Genomic DNA, 19,475 nt, shown 5'->3' on the forward strand with positions numbered 1-19,475 from the left:
TAACGAAGGTGTTTGATGTGTTCTGTCTCCACAGCATGTCTCTCCACCTGGGTAACGAAGGTGTTTGATGTGTTCTGTCTCCACAGCATGTCTCTCCACCTGGGTAACGAAGTGTTTGATGTGTATAAAGCTCCTCTCCAAGGAGACCACAACCACCTGTTCATCAGACAAGGAACTGGTCTACAGGGACAGGCTGTGTTCAAGACCAAACTCACCTTCAGGTAACACTGTCTATACACACACACACACACACACACACACTGTATGTAGGCATACACACACCTTGCTCTTTGTCTGAACCCCAACCCAAAGCTCTGAAAGACATCATGCACCGAATACAGGAACACGTTCCGTCCAGATGGAATAGTGAACAACAACACAGTATCTAAGCTGAGCTCCCTCCAGATGGAATAGTGAACAACAACACAGTATCTAAGCTGAGCTCCCTCCAGATGGAATAGTGAACAACAACACAGTATCTAAGCTGAGCTCCGTCCAGATGGAATAATGGACAACACAGTACCTAAGCTGAGCTCCGTCCAGATGGAATAGTGAACAACAACACAGTATCTAAGCTGAGCTCCGTCCAGATGGAATAGTGGACAACAACACAGTATCTAAGCTGAGCTCCGTCCAGATAGAATAGTGAACAACAACACAGTATCTAAGCTGAGCTGAGCTCCGTCCAGATGGAATAGTGAACAACAACACAGTATCTAAGCTGAGCTCCGTCCAGATGGAATAGTGAACAACAACACAGTATCTAAGCTGAGCTCCGTCCAGATGGAATAGTGAACAACAACACAGTATCTAAGCTGAGCTGAGCTCCCTCCAGATGGAATAGTGAACAACAACACAGTATCTAAGCTGAGCTCCCTCCAGATGGAATAGTGAACAACAACACAGTATCTAAGCTGAGCTCCGTCCAGATGGAGTAGTGAACAACAACACAGTATCTAAGCTGAGCTCCGTCCAGATGGAATAGTGAACAACAACACAGTATCTAAGCTGAGCTCCGTCCAGATGGAATAGTGAACAACAACACAGTATCTAAGCTGAGCTCCCTCCAGATGGAATAGTGAACAACAACACAGTATCTAAGCTGAACTCCCTCCAGATGGAAGAGTGAACAACAACACAGTATCTAACCTGAACTCCGTCCAGATGGAATAGTGAGGGGACTTGTTTTGGTACAGTATTACAATAGAAGGGGACTTGTTTTGGTACAGTATTACAATAGAAGGGGACTTGTTTTGGTACAGTATTACAATAGAAGGGGACTTGTTTTGGTACAGTATTACAATAGAAGGGGACTTGTTTTGGTACAGTATTAGAAGGGGACTTGTTTTGGTAAAGTATTACAATATAAGGGGACTTGTTTTGGTACAGTATTGGAATGGAACGGGACTTGTTTTGGTACAGTTACAATAGAAGGGGACTTGTTTTGGTACAGTATTACAATAGAAGGGGACTTGTTTTGGTACAGTATTAGAATGGGACTTGTTTTGGTACAGTATTGGAATGGAACGGGACTTGTTTTGGTACAGTATTACAATAGAAGGGGACTTGTTTTGGTACAGTATTAGAAGGGTACTTGTTTTGGTACAGTATTACAATAGAAGGGGACTTGTTTTGGTACAGTATTGGAATGGAACGGGACTTGTTTTGGTACAGTATTACAATAGAAGGGGACTTGTTTTGGTACAGTATTGGAACGGGACTTGTTTTGGTACAGTATTACAATAGAAGGGGACTTGTTTTGGTACAGTATTACAATAGAAGGGGACTTGTTTTGGTACAGTATTACAATAGAAGGGGACTTGTTTTGGTACAGTATTAGAAGGGGACTTGTTTTGGTACAGTATTACAATAGAAGGGGACTTGTTTTGGTACAGTATTACAATAGAAGGGGACTTGTTTTGGTACAGTATTACAATAGAAGGGGACTTGTTTTGGTACAGTATTAGAAGGGGACTTGTTTTGGTACAGTATTACAATAGAATGGGACTTGTTTTGGTACAGTATTAGAAGGGGACTTGTTTTGGTACAGTATTACAATAGAACAGGACTTGTTTTGGTACAGTATTACAGTAGAAGGGGACTTGTTTTGGTACAGTATTAGAAGGGGACTTGTTTTGGTACAGTATTACAATAGAACAGGACTTGTTTTGGTACAGTATTACAGTAGAAGGGGACTTGTTTTGGTACAGTATTAGAAGGGGACTTGTTTTGGTACAGTATTACAATAGAAGGGGACTTGTTTTGGTACAGTATTAGAAGGGGACTTGTTTTGGTACAGTATTACAATAGAATGGGACTTGTTTTGGTACAGTATTACAATAGAAGGGGACTTGTTTTGGTACAGTATTACAATAGAACAGGACTTGTTTTGGTACAGTATTAGAAGGGGACTTGTTTTGGTACAGTATTACAATAGAAGGGGACTTGTTTTGGTACAGTATTAGAAGGGGACTTGTTTTGGTACAGTATTACAATAGAAGGGGACTTGTTTTGGTACAGTATTACAATAGAAGGGGACTTGTTTTGGTACAGTATTACAATAGAAGGGGACTTGTTTTGGTACAGTATTACAATAGAAGGGGACTTGTTTTGGTACAGTATTACAATAGAAGGGGACTTGTTTTGGTACAGTATTACAATAGAAGGGGACTTGTTTTGGTACAGTATTACAATAGAAGGGGACTTGTTTTGGTACAGTATTAGAAGGGGACTTGTTTTGGTACAGTAGTAGAAGGGGACTTGTTTTGGTACAGTATTAGAAGGGGACTTGTTTTGGTACAGTATTAGAAGGGGACTTGTTTTGGTACAGTATTATGAGACGCTGTTCCTCTTTCAGTTTAAAGGAACAAACATGAATGTCTGATTTGAGATATAAAGCTGTTTATTGTGTGTTTTCTCTCCAGACCCCACTCCACAGACAGTGCCACCCACAGGAAGATGACCCTCTCTCTGGCTGACCGCTGCTCGAAGACCCAGAAGATCAGAATACTGCCCATGGCTGGACGAGACCCCGAGTCTCAACGCAACGAGATGATCAAGGTAACACACGCTGGACGGTGTCATTTCATATAGGATGTCATGTAATAAGGTTATGAGATGTGTAATGTTAGCAGAACTACACTCAGCAAAAATATTAACGCAAAAAAATGCAACGATTTTAAAAGATTTTATTGAGTTACAGTTCATATAAGTAAATCAGTCAATTGAAATAAATTCATTAGGCTCTAATCTATGGATTTGACATGACTGGGAATACATATATGCTGTTGATCACAGAAACCTTAGATAAAGAAAACCAGTCTGTATCTGGTGTGACCACCATTTGCCTCATGCAGCGCGACACATCTCCTTCACATAGAGTTGATCAGGTTGTTGATTGTGGCCTGTGGAATGTTGTCCCACTCCTCTTCAATGGCTGTGTGTTGCTGGATATTGGCTGGGAACTGGAACACGCTGTCGTACACGTCGATCCAGAACATCCCAAACATGCTCAATGGGTGACATATCTGGTGAGTATACAGGCCATGGAAGAACTGGGACATTTTCAGCTTCCAGGAATTGTGTACAGATCCTTGCGACATGGGGCCGTGCATTATCATGCTGAAACATGAGGTGATGAACGGCACAACAATGAACCTCAGGATCTCGTCACGGTATCTCTGTGCATTCAAATTTCCATTGATTTAAAATGCAATTGTGTTCGTTGTTCATAGTTTATGCCTGCCCCATACCATCACGGTGTGTGTCTTCTGTTCACAACGTTGACATCAGCAAACTGCTGGCCCACACAACACCATACACGCTGTCTGCCATCTGCCTGGTACAGCTGAAACTCCTGTTTGCCATCTGCCTGGTACAGTTGAAACACCTGTTTGCCATCTGCCTGGTACAGTTGAAACTCCTGTGTGCCATCTGCCTGGTTCAGTTGAAACTCCTGTTTGCCATCTGCCTGGTACAGTTGAAACTCCTGTGTGCCATCTGCCTGGTACAGTTGAAACTCCTGTGTGCCATCTGCCTGGTACAGTTGAAACTTCTCCTGTGTGCCATCTGCCTGGTACAGTTGAAACTTCTCCTGTGTGCCATCTGCCTGGTACAGTTGAAACTTATCCTGTGTGCCATCTGCCTGGTACAGTTGAAACTCCTGTTTGCCATCTGCCTGGTACAGTTGAAACTCCTGTTTGCCATCTGCCTGGTACAGTTGAAACTTCTCCTGTGTGCCATCTGCCTGGTACAGCTGAAACTCCTGTGTGCCATCTGCCTGGTACAGTTGAAACTCCTGTGTGCCATCTGCCTGGTACAGTTGAAACTCCTGTGTGCCATCTGCCTGGTACAGTTGAAACTACTGTTTGCCATCTGCCTGGTACAGTTGAAACTCCTGTTTGCCATCTGCCTGGTACAGTTGATACTCCTGTTTGCCATCTGCCTGGTACAGTTGAAACTCCTGTTTGCCATCTGCCTGGGACAGTTGATACTCCTGTTTGCCATCTGCCTGGTACAGTTGAAACTACTGTTTGCCATCTGCCTGGTACAGTTGAAACTCCTGTTTGCCATCTGCCTGGTACAGTTGATACTCCTGTTTGCCATCTGCCTGGTACAGTTGAAACTCCTGTTTGCCATCTGCCTGGTACAGTTGATACTCCTGTTTGCCATCTGCCTGGTACAGTTGAAACTCCTGCGTGCCATCTGCCTGGTACAGTTGAAACTCCTGTTTGCCATCTGCCTGGTACAGTTGAAACTCCTGTTTGCCATCTGCCTGGTACAGTTGAAACTCCTGTGTGCCATCTGCCTGGTACAGTTGAAACTCCTGTGTGCCAGTGGCCGTCGAAGGGGAGCATTCGTCCACTGAAGTCGGTTACAACTGAACTGCAGTCAAGTCAAGACCCCGGTGAGGATGACGAACACTCAGATGAGCTTCCCCGAGACGGTTTCTGGCCGTTTGTACAGAACTGTTGTGCAAACCCACAGTTTCAACAGTTTGTCTGGGTGGCAGATTTCAGACGATCCCGCAGGTGAAGAAGTCGGATGTGAAGGTCCTGGGGCTGGTGCGGTTGTAAGGCCGGTTGGACGTACTGCCAAATTCTCTAAGACGATGTTACGGAGGTGCTTTATGGTAGAGAAATGAACATCAAATTCTCAGGACATTCCTGCAGTCAGCATGCCAATTGCCCGATCCCTCAAAACTTGAGACATCTGTGTCATTGTATTATGTGACAAAACTGCACATTTTAGAGTGGCCTTTTATTGTCCCCCAGCAGAAGGTGCACCTGTGTAATTATCATGCTGTTTAATCAGCTTCTTGATATTCCACACCTGTCAGGTGGATGGATTATCTTGGCAAAAGAGAAATTCTCACTAACAGGGATGTAAATACATTTGTGGACAAAATTTGAGAGAAATAAACTTTTTGTGAATATGTGAACATTTCTTGAATCATTTATATCATCAGCTCATTAGAAACATGGGACCAACACTTTACATGTTGAGGTTTATATTTTTGTTCAGTTTAATAACTACAGTCTGGAGACGAGACAGACTTTCTGTTGTTTCTAGAAGCACCGACTGGGATTCTGTTGCTGATTACAGTCTACTATATTTTCTCAGAACATTTCAAATAGACAGGACAATAGACTTATCTCATTTGAGGGGTTAAAATGTTGACCCCCCCCCCCCTACAGAAAGAGGAGGAGCGCCTGCGTGCGTCTATCCGTCGTGAGGGACAACAGCGGCGGATGAGAGAGAAGCAGCACCAACGAGGGCTGAGCGCCGGTTACCTGGAGCCCGATCGCTATGACGACGATGAGGAGGGGGACGAGTCGGTCAGCCTGGCCGCCATCAAGAGCAAATACAAGGGAGGAGGAGGAGGAGGAGGGCTGAGGGGTGAGGACACACACACCATATCTAAACAGAGACGCATCCAGATCAAGTACAAGGGAGGAGGGCTGAGGGGTGAGGACACACACACCATATCTAAACAGAGACATCCAGATCAAATACAAGGGAGGAGGGGTGAGGGGTGAGGACACACACACCATATCTAAACAGAGACACATCCAGATCAAATACAAGGGAGGAGGAGGAGACAGTGAAAGTGTTTGTATTTGCTCATTTTAATGCGTTCTCTCCCCTTCCTCTTTTCTGTCCCTTCCCTCTCCTCCGTCCCCCTCCTCTCCTCCGTCCCTCTCCTCTCTCCATATAGAGGAGCGTGCTCGGATCTACTCGTCTGACAGTGATGAGGGTTCTGATGATGATAAAGCCCAGAGACTGCTCAAGGCCAAGAAACTAGACTCTGACGAGGTGAGACACACACACACAGGTGTTAGTACAGTGAGAGAATGGAGAGATGACAGAGGGTGCAGTCCTATGATCTACCAGCAGGAGACATTGTGAATCACTACATATAGGAACCTAGTTCAGCTAACAAAACACTTTGCGGCAGATCTGAAGTGAGTCAAATCACATTTTTCCTGTCTCTCTCCCCCTCTTTGTTTTCTCCCCCCTCTTTGTTTTCTCCCCCCTCTTTGTTTTCTCCCCCCTCTTTGTTTTCTCCCCCCTCTTTGTTTTCTCCCCCTCTTTGTTTTCTCCCCCCTCTTTCTTTTCTCCCCCCTCTTTGTTTTCTCCCCCCTCTTTCTTTTCTCCCCCCTCTTTGTTTTCTCCCCCCTCTTTGTTTTCTCCCCCCTCTTTGTTTTCTCCCCCCTCTTTGTTTTCTCCCCCTCTTTGTTTTCTCCCCCTCTTTGTTTTCTCCCCCCTCTTTGTTTTCTCCCCCCTCTTTCTCTCTCCCCCCTCTTCTTTTCTCCCCTCTCTGTAGGAAGGGGAGAGTTCAGGGAAGAGGAAGGCTGAGGAGGATGAGGAGGAGGAGGTGGAACCCAAGAAGGCAAAGAAATACGTCATCAGCGACGAAGAGGAGGAGGAAGATGATGAATGATGTCATGTTGTTGATCATACCACTGTATTATCAGTGTGTTGTTATATCCAGTGCGTTGCGATGTAGACCTAAACGTTTAATTTGTATATTTTCTAATGATGACTGTGTGAGTGAGAGAGAGAGAGAGCTCTGTACAGCTGTAGGAATAAAGACCAGATGAACTAAGTGTTTATCTCAATGACCAAACCTCAGTCTCTTTGTTATGATTATTTTTAGAGTTCAGTTTGACTGTTTTTGTTTTGAGATGTCCATTTTCTAATGGAGGTTAAAGATGGAGAGTAGAGTCCTGTCAGTGTGTTGGGTGTGTAGAGTCCTGTCGGTGTGTTGGGTGTGTAGAGTCCTGTCGGTGTGTTGGGTGTGTAGAGTCCTGTCGGTGTGTTGGGTGTGTAGAGTCCTGTCAGTGTGTTGGGTGTGTAGAGTCCTGTCGGTGTGTTGGGTGTGTAGAGTCCTGTCAGTGTGTTGGGTCCTGTCGGTGTGTAGAGTCCTGTCGGTGTGTTGGGTGTGTAGAGTCCTGTCAGTGTGCATAGAGACAGTGCCATTATTTTTGGGACACTTTTACACACACACACACGGGTCATTACTGTTCTCTCCGAGAGTGTCCTCAAGTTACCCACTGGCCACACCACACATTGTATATTCACACACACGGGGCAAGAACAGCCCTGTGCGCACAGAGAGAGGGCAGCCCCAGCCAGACAGAACCGGTGGTAGATAATCAGAACACAGAGCAGTAAAAAGGTAACTAGGAGATTAAAGAGTTGTTACGTAAAATGACCCTGTTGTTTTCCCCTAGACAACAGCAGCTCTGTTCCACACAGACACACTCACACTGCAACACTAACACAGACACTGCATGCTTCTTAGTGGCTCAGCCTGATTAGGCTCAGAGCATGTGTTTGTTTGTGTGTGTGTCTCTCTCTCTCTCTCTCTCTCTCTCTCTCTCTCTCTCTCTCTCTCTCTCTCTCTCTCTCTCTCTCTCTCTCTCTCTCTCTCTCTCTCTCTCTCTCTCTCTCTCTCTCTCTCTCTCTCTCTCTCTCTCTCTCTCTCTCTCTCTCTGTGTCTGTGTGTGTCTCTCTCTCGCTGTGTGTGTTGGTGTGTGTGTGTGTGTGCATATGAGACATACGCAGACAAAGCGTCGAACAGTGAGACAAATCTTAGTGTTTCTGCTGACACCCAGAGTTCACACACACACACACACACACACACACACACACACAAACACACATTGTAAAAGTAGAGCATTATAGTGAATGGGGTTCGATTTGGAACAGAGCCCTGGAGTGACTGAGAGTGAGGACAGAGCCCTGGAGTGACTGAGTGAGGACAGAGCCCTGGAGTGACTGAGAGTGAGGACAGAGCCCTGGAGTGACTGAGAGTGAGAACAGAGCCATGGAGTGACTGAGAGTGAGGACAGAGCCCTGGAGTGACTGAGAGTGAGGACAGAGCCCTGGAGTGACAGAGTGAGGACAGAGCCCTGGAGTGACAGAGTGAGGACAGAGCCCTGGAGTGACTGAGAGTGAGAACAGAGCTCTGGAGTAACAGTGAGGACAGAGCCCTGGAGTGACTGAGAGTGAGGACAGAGCCCTGGAGTGACAGAGTGAGGACAGAGCCCTGGAGTGACAGAGTGAGGACAGAGCCCTGGAGTGACTGAGAGTGAGGACAAAACCCTGGAGTGACTGAGAGTGAGGACAGAGCCTTGGAGTGACTGAGAGTGAGGGTTCCATTTTGGACAGAGCTCTGGAGGGACTGAGAGTGAGGGTTCTATTTGGGACAGAGCCCTGGAGTGACTGAGAGTGAGGGTTCTATTTGGGACAGAGCCCTGGAGTGACTGAGAGTGAGGGTTCCATTTGAGACAGAGCTCTGGAGTGACTGAGAGTGAAGGTTCTATTTGGGACAGAGCCCTGGAGTGACTGAGAGTGAGGGTTCTATTTGGGACAGAGCCCTGGAGTGACTGAGAGTGAGGGTTCCATTTGAGACAGAGCTCTGGAGTGACTGAGAGTGAAGGTTCTATTTGGGACAGAACCCTGGAGTGACTGAGTGTGAGGGTTCCATTTGGGACAGAGCCCTGGAGTCTCTGAGAGTGGAAGTTAACTGGTGTAATTAGCTGACTCATGTCTGGGGTTAGAGTCCAGGGTTAGAGTCTGGGTGGATATGATTTGGGTACAGTCCCATACAGGACCAGCCCTATATACTGTCTGCTGATATCAGGCATGTGTACAGGCGTGGCCAAAAGTTTGGAGAATGACACAAATATTAATTTCCACAAAGTTTTCTGCTTCAGTGTCTTTAGATATTTTTGTCAGATGTTAATATGGAATACTGAAGTATAATTACAAGCATTTCATAAGTGTCAAAGGCTTTTATTGATAATTACACGAAGTTGATGCAAAGAGTCAATATTTGCAGTGTTGACCCTTCTTTTTCAAGGCCTCTGCAATCCACCCTGGCATGCTGTCAATTAACTTCTGGGCCACATCCTGACTGATGGCAGCCCATTCTTGCATAATCAATGCTTGGAGTTTGTCAGAATTTGTGGGTTTTTGTTTGTCCACCCGTCTCTTGAGGATTGACCGCAAGTTCTCAATGGGATTAAGGTCTGGGGAGTTTCCTGGCCATGGACCCAAAATATCAATGTTTTGTTCCCCGAGTCACTTAGTTATCACATTTGCCTTATGGCAAGGTGCTCCATCATGCTGGAAAAGGCATTGTTCGTCACCAAACTGTTCCTGGATGGTTGGGAGAAGTTGCTTTCGGAGGATGTGTTGGTACCATTCTTTATTCATGGCTGTGTTCTTAGGCAACATTGTAAGTGAGCCCACTCCCTTGGCTGAGAAGCAACCCCACACATGAATGGTCTCAGGATGCTTTACTGTTGGCATGACACAGGACTGATGGTAGCGCTCACCTTGTCTTCTCCGGACAAGCTTTTTTCTGGATGCCCCAAACAATTGGAAAGGGGATTCTTCAGAGAAAATGACTTTACCTCAGTCCTCAGCAGTCCAATCCCTGTACCTTTTGCAGAGTATCAGCCTGTCCCTGATGTTTTTCCTGGAGAGAAGTGGCTTCTTTGCTGCATTTCTTGACACCAGGCCATCCTCCAAATGTATTTGCCTCCCTGTGCATGCAGATGCACTCACACCTGCCTTCTGCCATTCCTGAGCAAGCTCTGTACTGGTGGTCCCCCGATCCCGCAGCTGAATCAACTTTAGGAGACGGTCCTGCCGCTTGCTGGACTTTCTTGGGCGCCTTGAAGCCTTCTTCACAACAATTGAACTGCTCTCCTATTGATGATCAAATAAATGGTTGATTTAGGTGCAATCTTACTGGCAGCAATATCCTTGCCTGTGAATCCCTTTTGTGCAAAGCAATGATGACAGCAAGTGTTTCCTTGCAGGTAACCATGGTTGACAGAGGAAGAACAATGATTCCAAGCACCACCCTCCTTTTGAAGCTTCCAGTCTGTTATTTGAACTCAATCAGCATGACAGAGTGATCTTCAGCCTTGTCCTCGTCAACACTCACACCTGTGTTAACGAGAGAATCACTGACATGATGTCAGTTGGTCCTTTTGTGGCAGGGCTGAAATGCAGTGGAAATGTTTTTGGGGGATTCAGTTCATTTGCATGGCAAAGAGGGACTTTGCAATTAATTGCAATTCATCCGATCACTCTTCATAACAGTATATGCAAATTGCCATCATACAAACTGAGGCAGCAGACTTTGTGAAAATTAATATTTGTGTCATTCTCAAAACCTTTGGCCACGTCAATAATACTATATTATGCTAAATTCACTGTGTGCATCTGACACGAGACAATCACACATGTAGGGCTATTTAAAATACAGGAGACAATCACACATGTAGGGCTATTTAAAATACAGGAGACAATCACACATGTAGGGCTATTTAAAATACAGGAGACAATCACACATGTAGGGCTATTTAAAATACAGGAGACAATCACACATGTAGGGCTATTTAAAATACAGGTGTGTCATGCATGGGTAATGATCTGATATGTGTGTAGAGAGAGTGTGTAGGGACTGTGTGTAGTGTGTAGAGAGAGTGTGTAGGGATAGTGTGTAGAGAGAGTGTGTAGGGACAGTGTGTAGGGATAGTGTGTAGTGTGTACAGAGAGTGTGTAGGGGCAGTGTGTATGGAGAGAGTGTAGGGACAGTGTGTAGAGAGAGTGTGTAGAGAGAGTGTAGGGACAGTGTGTAGAGAGAGTGTGTAGAGAGAGTGTAGGGACAGTGTGTAGAGAGAGTGTAGGGACAGTGTGTAGTGTGTAGAGAGAGTGTAGGGACAGTGTGTAGGGAGAGTGTGTAGAGACAGTGTGTTGGGAGAGTGTGTAGGGACAGTGTGTAGGGACAGTGTGTAGAGAGTGTGTAGGGACAGTGTGTAGTGTGTTGGGAGAGTGTGTAGGGACAGTGTGTAGGGACAGTGTGTAGGGACAGTGTGTAGGGATAGTGTGTAGGGATAGTGTGTAGGGACAGTGTGTAGAGAGAGTATGTAGGGACAGTGTGTAGAGAGAGTGTAGGGACAGTGTGTAGAGAGTGTGTAGAGAGAGTGTGTAGAGAGTGTGTAGAGAGAGTGCGTAGAGAGTGTGTAGGGACACTGTGTAGTGTGTAGGGATAGTGTGTAGGGACAGTGTGTAGAGAGAGTGTGTGGGGAGAGTGTGTAGTGTGTTGTGTGTAAATGTGGAGTGTGTAGAGTGTGTAGAGTGTGTAGAGTGTGTAGAGTGTGTAGAGTGTATAGAGTGTATAGAGTGTATAGAGTGTAGAGTGTGTAGAGTGTGTAGAGTGTGTAGAGTGTGTAGAGTGTGTATAGAGTGTAGAGTGTAGAGTGTATAGAGTGTAGAGTGTAGAGTGTGTAGAGTGTAGAGTGTGTAGAGTGTGTAGTGTAGAGAGTGTGTAGTGTGTAGAGTGTGTAGTGTAGAGTGTGTAGAGTGTAGAGAGTGTAGAGTGTAGAGTGTAGTGTGTAGTATAGAGTGTAGATTGTGAGCTGGAAGGGGTGTGTGTACCTGTACCTTGGGTGTGTGAGAAACGTTGTTAAAACCTGTGTGTTTTATGAGGATGTATTAGCTGTGTTAGCAGGCTGATCTCTCTGTCAGGCTGATCTCTCTGTCAGGCTGATCTCTCTGTCAGGCTGTAGTATTATGAAACAATGTAACCAACAGACAGGTGGGTGGAGAGACAGGAGACGAGTGGGGTTAGGGCGGAGAGACAAGAGAGGAGAGACAGGAGAGGAGGAGAGACAGGAGGGAGGAGAGAGACAGGAGAGGAGGAGAGAGACAGGACAGGAGGAGAGAGACAGGAGAATCTCAATCACAATCCTATTTGACCATTCGTTGTTATCCATATGACCATATTATTGACAATACAGACATACTTTTTTGGTTGGTTGGAGAGGAGGAGAGAGACAGAAGAGGAGAGAGACAGGAGAGGGGGAGAGAGACAGGAGAGGAGGAGAGAGACAGGAGAGGAGGAGAGAGACAGGAGGGGGGAGAAAGACAGGAGATGAGTGGGGTTAGGGAGGAGAGACAGGAGAGGAGGAGAGATATGAGAGGAGGAGAGACAGGAGAGGAGGAGAGACAGGAGGGAGGAGAGAGACAGGAGAGGAGAGACAGGAGAGGAGGAGAGACAGGAGGGAGGAGAGAGACAGGAGGGAGGAGAGAGACAGGAGACGAGTGGGGTTAGGGAGGAGAGACAGGAGAGGAGGAGAGAGACAGGAGAGGAGGAGAGACAGGAGGGAGGAGAGAGACCGGAGAGGAGGAGAGAGACAGGAGAGAGGAGAGAGACAGGAGAGGGGGAGAGACAGGAGAGGGGGAGAGAGACAGGAGATGAGTGGGGTTAGGGAGGAGAGACAGGAGAGGAGGAGAGAGACAGGAGACGAGTGGGGTTAGGGAGGAGAGATAGGAGAGGAGGAGAGACAGGAGAGGAGAAGAAGCAGGAGAGGAGGAGAGACAGGAGAGGAGGAGAGAGACAGGAGGGAGGAGAGAGACAGGAGAGGAGAGAGACAGGAGAGAGGAGAGAGACAGGAGAGGAAGAGAGAAGAGAGACAGGAGAGGAGGAGAGAGACAGGAGAGGAGGAGAGACAGGAGAGGAGGAGAGACAGGAGAGGAGGAGAGACACAGGAGAGACAGGAGAGAGGGAGAGAGACAGGAGAGGAGGCGAGAGACAGGAGAGAGACAGGAGAGAGACAGGAGAGAGAGAGGAGAGAGAGAAGAGAGTGACAGGAGCGAGAGTAGCGAGAGGAGCGAGACAGGAGACAGAGAAGAGGTGTGTGTGGGGGGAGTTGGCACACAACGTACCGTACGGCAGGGGTGCTGCAGCATTTAATCTTCCCATGGCAACCCCCCCTTCCCTCCTCTCTCTCTCTCTCCCCCCTCTTTCTCCATCTCTCTCTATCTTTCTCCTTCACCTCTCTCGTTCCCCTGCTCCCCTCTCTCCTTCCCCTCTCTCGTTCCCCCGCTCCCCTCTCTCTGCAGGGCTGACATCACTGCTGTTAGAAAGCAGAGCAGACAGGCTCCCTGGCCGTAGAAACACCCTGCAGGTTTTAGTCATTTGAGGTGATGTCATGCTGGTGTCATGCAGGGTGAAGATAAAGGCTGAAGTAAAAAAACATCAAAAATAAAGGCTGAAGTCATATGGAGGAATCAGAAAGGAGGTAGTGTCATGTGGGGTACACCCTATTACAGAGCATGTTCTCACACAAATACACACCCTGTTACAGAGCATGTTCTCACACAAATACACACCCTGTTACAGAGCATGTTCTCACACAAATACACACCCTGTTACAGAGCATGTTCTCACACAAATACACACCCTGTTACAGAGCATGTTCTCACACAAATACACACCCTATTACAGAGCATGTTCTCACACAAATACACACCCTATTACAGAGCATGTTCTCACACAAATACACACCCTGTTACAGAGCATGTTCTCACACAAATACACACCCTATTACAGAGCATGTTCTCACACAAATACACACACTATTACAGAGCATGTTCTCACACAAATACACACCCTGTTACAGAGCATGTTCTCACACAAATACACACCCTATTACAGAGCATGTTCTCACACAAATACACACCCTGTTACAGAGCATGTTCTCACACAAATACACACCCTATTACAGAGCATGTTTTTACACAAATACACACCCTGTTACAGAGCATGTTCTCACACAAATACACACCCTATTACAGAGCATGTTCTCACACAAATACACACCCTATTACAGAGCATGTTCTCACACAAATACACACCCTGTTACAGAGCATGTTCTCACACAAATACACACCCTATTACAGAGCATGTTCTCACACAAATACACACCCTATTACAGAGCAGGTTCTCACACAAATACACACTTGCATACCCACCATGTTCTTGTTTCATAACTGATAAGGTTCATGTTTCATAACTGTAAAGGTTCAATGTGTCGGAGGAAACACCGTGCACCTGGCAACCTTGGTTAGCGTGCACTGCGCCCGGCCCGCCACAGGAGTCGCTGGTGCGCGATGAGACAAGGATAACCCTACCGGCCAAGCCCTCCCTAACCCGGACGACGCTAGGCCAATTGGAGGCTATTCTAGACAATATTAAAAACATTATCACAGACATTATTAAAAACATTATCACAGACATTATTACAAACTTTATTCTAGACATGATTACAAACATTATTACAGACATTATTCTACACGTTATTACAGACATGATTAAAAACATTATTCTAGACATTATCACAGACATTATTACAGACATTATTAAAAACCTTATTCTAGACATTATCACAGACATTATTACAAACATTATTCTAGACATTATTACAGACATTATTCTAGACATTATTCCAAACATTACTGCGTTCATTCCAGTCATTGTCTGTCTGTCTGTCTGTCTGTCTGTCTGCCTGTCTGTCTGTCTGTCTGCCTGTCTGTCTGTCTGTTTGTTTGTTTCAGGCCATTAATATTGCAGCCAGCAGAGAGATGGAGAGTAAAACTGAAATGTAATATCTCACTGTGCTGCTGTGGAAAAGTCCATGTTGCCATGTAGGTGTGAAGGTAACTCTTTTCTTAATGTTCTACCCACCAATCTCCAGTCTCCTTCTTTCTCTGTGTTGAGTCTCTCTCTCTCTGTCATTCTATCTATGCAGACTGTCTGCCATTTCTCACTGTCTCCATGTCCCCCCTCTCTCTGCCCCCTCTTCTGTTCTCCCTCTCCCTCCCCCCTCTCTCTGCCCCCCCCCCACTCTACCCCTCCCCTCTCTCTCTGCCCCCTCTTCTGTTTTCCCTCTCCCTCCCCTCTCTCTCTGCCCCCCCTCTTCTGTTCTCCCTCTCCCTCCCCCCTCTCTCTGCCCCCCCCCCCACTCTACCCCTCCCCTCTCTCTCTGCCCCCCCTCTTCTGTTCTCCCTTTCCCTCCCCCCTCTCTCTGCCCCCCCCCCCCACTCTACCCCTCCCCTCTCTCTCTGCCCCCTCTTCTGTTCTCCCTCTCCCTCCCCTCTCTCTCTGCCCCCCCTCTTCTGTTCTCCCTCTCCCTCCCCCCTCTCTCTGCCCCCCCCCCCCCACTCTACCCCTCCCCTCTCTCTCTGCCCCCTCTTCTGTTCTCCCTCTCCCTCCCCTCTCTCTCTGCCCCCCCCTCTTCTGTTCTCCCTCTCCCTCCCCTCTCTCTCTGCTCCCCCCCCCTCTCCCTCCCCCCCCTCTCTTTCTAGGTCTTGTATAACAAGCTAATAAATTACATAGAAACCTAATACTCAGCACTCACCAGGGTGTACACACACACACACACACACACACACAGACACACACACACACACACACACACACACACACACACACACACACATACTTTAATTCCATTCAAAGGGCTTTATTGGCATTGGCAACATATACTACATGACCAAAAGTATTTAAATATATATATATATTTAAATATATAACACAGGAAATAGATCACAGAGGTATTATTTAAATATATAACACAGGAAATAGATCACAGGGGTATTATTTAAATATATAACACAGAAAATAGATCACAGGGGTATTATTTAAATATATAACACAGGAAATAGATCACAGGGGTATTATTTAAATATATAACACAGGAACTAGATCACAGAGGCATTATACTGGCCAGGTCGCAGTTGTAAATGAGAACTTGTTCTCAACTAGCCTACCAACTAGCCTACCTGGTTAAATATAGATCACAGGGGTATTATTTCTACATACAGTGCAATCAGAAAGTATTCAGACCCCTTGACTTTTTCCACATTTTATTACGTTACAGCCTCCTTCTAAAATGTATTAAAAAATATAGATGTTCCACATCAACCAACACACAATACCCCATAATGACAAAGCAAAAACAGGTTTTTAGAAATTTAAAAAATGTTAAAAAAATATAAAAAAACATTAGTAATATCACATTTACATAAGTATTCAGACCCTTTACTGAGTACTTTGTTGAAGTACTGAGTACTTTGTTGAGTTTCTCCCATTGTTCTCTGCAGATCCTCTCGAGCTCTGTCAGGATGGACGAGGAGCGTCGCTGAGTAGCTATCTTTAGGTCTCTCCAGAGATGTTAGATCGAGTTCAAGTCTGGGTTTTGTCCGGGCCACTCAAGGACATTCAGAGACTTGTACCGAAGCCAGTTCTGCGTTGTCTTGGCTGTGTGCTTAGGGTCGTTGTCCTGTTGGAAGGTGAACCAGCCACCCAGTCTGAGGTCCTTGCTCTGACATGCACTGTCAACTGTTGGACCTTATATAGACAGGTGTGTGCCTTTTTGGCAAATTCAATTGATGTGTCATGTCCAATTAATTGAATTTGCCACAGGTGGACTCCGATCAAGTTCTAGAAACATCTCATAGCAAATGTTCTGAATACTTATGTAAACTAGGTATTTCAGTTTGTTTTATTGATATATAACATAACATTTCTAAAAACCTGTTTTCGCTTTGTCGTTATGGGGTATTGTGTGGAAATTGATGAGGGGAAACGATGATTTAATCCATTTCAGAATGGAGGCTGTAATGTAAGACAATGTGGAGAAAAGGAAGGGGTCTGAATACTGTGAATGCTCTGTCTAATCAGAGAGCTGAACTACTGCAGGAAGGGGTCTGAATACTGTGAATGCTCTGTCTAATCAGGGAGCTGAACTACTGCAGGAAGGGGTCTGAATACTGTGAATGCTCTGTATATGCAGGGAGCTGAACTACTGCAGGAAGGGGTCTGAATACTGTGAATGCTCTGTACATGCAGGGAGCTGAACTACTGCAGGAAGGGGTCTGAATACTGTGAATACTCTGTATATGCAGGGAGCTGAACTACTGCAGCTCCTAAAGTAGTTCACTGCAGGGCCGTTTCATAACCACAGATAACAGAGGGGCAATGAGACGGGGACACATTTTCACACGCTCACACAGGGAATCAGGATACAGGCGGGAAAAACCCTCCCAGTCAGAGGATAGACACCAACGATGACCAACAGCCTTATGGGAAAAGTACATCCCACACCAACAGAGAGATGACCCTCCTGTAGTTCGGGATATCAAACACACCCACACTGTCCTGGCATCAGTTAGAACAGAGATCCCCACTTTACATTCTAGTCATTTAGCAGACACTCTTATCCAGGGCAACTCACACATACAGGCCCCCCCCGGTGAGAATCAAACCCACGACCCTGGCATCACAAGCGCCATACCCTACCAACTGAGCCACACGGAACTACCTTCACTCCAAGACTGGGTCCCAAATGACTCCTTACACTCGTATCCAGAGCAATTTACACTAGTGAGTTCATACATTTTTCATACAGATACACCCCCCCCCCCCCCCCATGGGAATCAAACCCACATCCCTGGCAATAATGAATCATGAATCTTATTCAACACGTTTTCCACACTCAGTGTTCATAATGACTGTGTTGTTACAGTATTAAGACAGTAGTCGTCATGTAACCATTGTGGTCTCCTGTACAGTCTGTTGCCAGTCCAGCTTTAGGGGATAACGACTGTAAACCTTGTAGCTAATCAGCCTCAAACTGTGTCCCAAATAGAGCCCTATTCCCTATATAGTGGTACTACTATAGACCAGGGCCCTATTCCCTATATAGTGCACTACTATAGACCAGAGCCCTATTCCCTATATAGTGGTACTACTAGAGACCAGAGCCCTATTCCCTATATAGTGGTACTAGAATAGACCAGAGCCCTATTCCCTATATAGTGGTACTAGAATAGACCAGAGCCCTATTCCCTATATAGTAGTACTACTATAGACCAGAGCCCTATTCCCTATATAGTGGTACTACTATAGACCAGGGCCCTATTCCCTATATAGTGGTACTACTATAGACCAGAGCCCTATTCCCTATATAGCGGTACTACTATAGACCAGAGCCCTATATAGTGGTACTACTATAGACCAGAGCCCTATATAGTGGTACTATTATAGACCAGGGTCCTATTTCCTATATAGTGGTACTACTATAGACCAGAGCCCTATTCCCTATATAGTGGTACTACTATAGACCAGAGCCCTATTCCCTATATAGTGGTACTACTATAGACCAGAGCCCTATTCCCTATATAGTGGTACTACTATAGACCAGAGCCCTCTTCCCTATATAGTGGTACTACTATAGACCAGAGCCCTATTCCCTATATAGTGTACTACTATAGACCAGGGCCCTATTCCCTATATAGTGGTACTACTATAGACCAGGGCCCTATTCCCTATATAGTGGAACTACTATAGACCAGAGTCCTATTCCCTATATAGTGGTACTACTATAGACCAGAGCCCTATTCCCTATATAGTGGTACTACTATAGACCAGAGCCCTATTCCCTATATAGTGGTACTACTATAGACCAGAGCCCTATTCCCTATATAGTGGTACTACTATAGACCAGAGCCCTATTCCCTATATAGTGGTACTACTATAGACCAGAGCCCTATTCCCTATATAGTGGTACTACTATAGACCAGAGCCCTATTCCCTATATAGTGGTACTACTATAGACCAGAGCCCTATTCCCTATATAGTGGTACTACAATAGACCTGAGCCCTATTCCCTATATAGTGGTACTACTATAGACCAGAGCCCTATTCCCTATATAGTGGTACTACTATAGACCTGAGCCCTATTCCCTATATAGTGGTACTACTATAGACCAGAGCCCTATTCCCTATATAGTGGTACTACTATAGACCAGAGCCCAATTCCCTATATAGTGTACTACTATAGACCAGAGCCCTATTCCCCATATAGTACACTACTATAGACCAGAGCCCTATTCCCTATATAGTGTACTACTATAGACCAGAGCCCTATTCCCTATATAGTACACTACTATAGACCAGAGCCCTATTCCCTATATAGTGGTACTACTATAGACCAGGGCCCTATTCCCTATATAGTGGTACTACTATAGACCAGAGCCATATTCCCTATATAGTGGCACTACTATAGACCAGAGCCCTATTCCCTATATAGTGGTACTACTAT

General features: G+C 45.8%; 1 protein-coding gene across 1 annotated transcript in view; it reads left to right on the forward strand.

Moving 5' to 3' along the window:
- The window catches only part of LOC139412275 (RNA polymerase-associated protein LEO1-like), an 18,820-nt gene extending 11,697 nt beyond the window's left edge, over nucleotides 1-7,123 (forward strand). Inside the window, exons 10-14 of the mRNA XM_071159116.1 lie at nucleotides 87-221; nucleotides 2,925-3,060; nucleotides 5,697-5,898; nucleotides 6,218-6,315; nucleotides 6,827-7,123. Coding sequence (XP_071015217.1) covers nucleotides 87-221; nucleotides 2,925-3,060; nucleotides 5,697-5,898; nucleotides 6,218-6,315; nucleotides 6,827-6,943 — 688 coding nt within the window. The 3' untranslated portion in view covers nucleotides 6,944-7,123. The remainder of the gene's footprint in view (nucleotides 1-86; nucleotides 222-2,924; nucleotides 3,061-5,696; nucleotides 5,899-6,217; nucleotides 6,316-6,826) is intronic.
- The last annotated feature ends 12,352 nt before the right edge of the window (nucleotides 7,124-19,475 follow it).

The sequence above is a fragment of the Oncorhynchus clarkii genome, chromosome 6 (assembly GCF_045791955.1).
Source record: "Oncorhynchus clarkii lewisi isolate Uvic-CL-2024 chromosome 6, UVic_Ocla_1.0, whole genome shotgun sequence".
Lineage (NCBI taxonomy): Eukaryota > Metazoa > Chordata > Actinopteri > Salmoniformes > Salmonidae > Oncorhynchus > Oncorhynchus clarkii.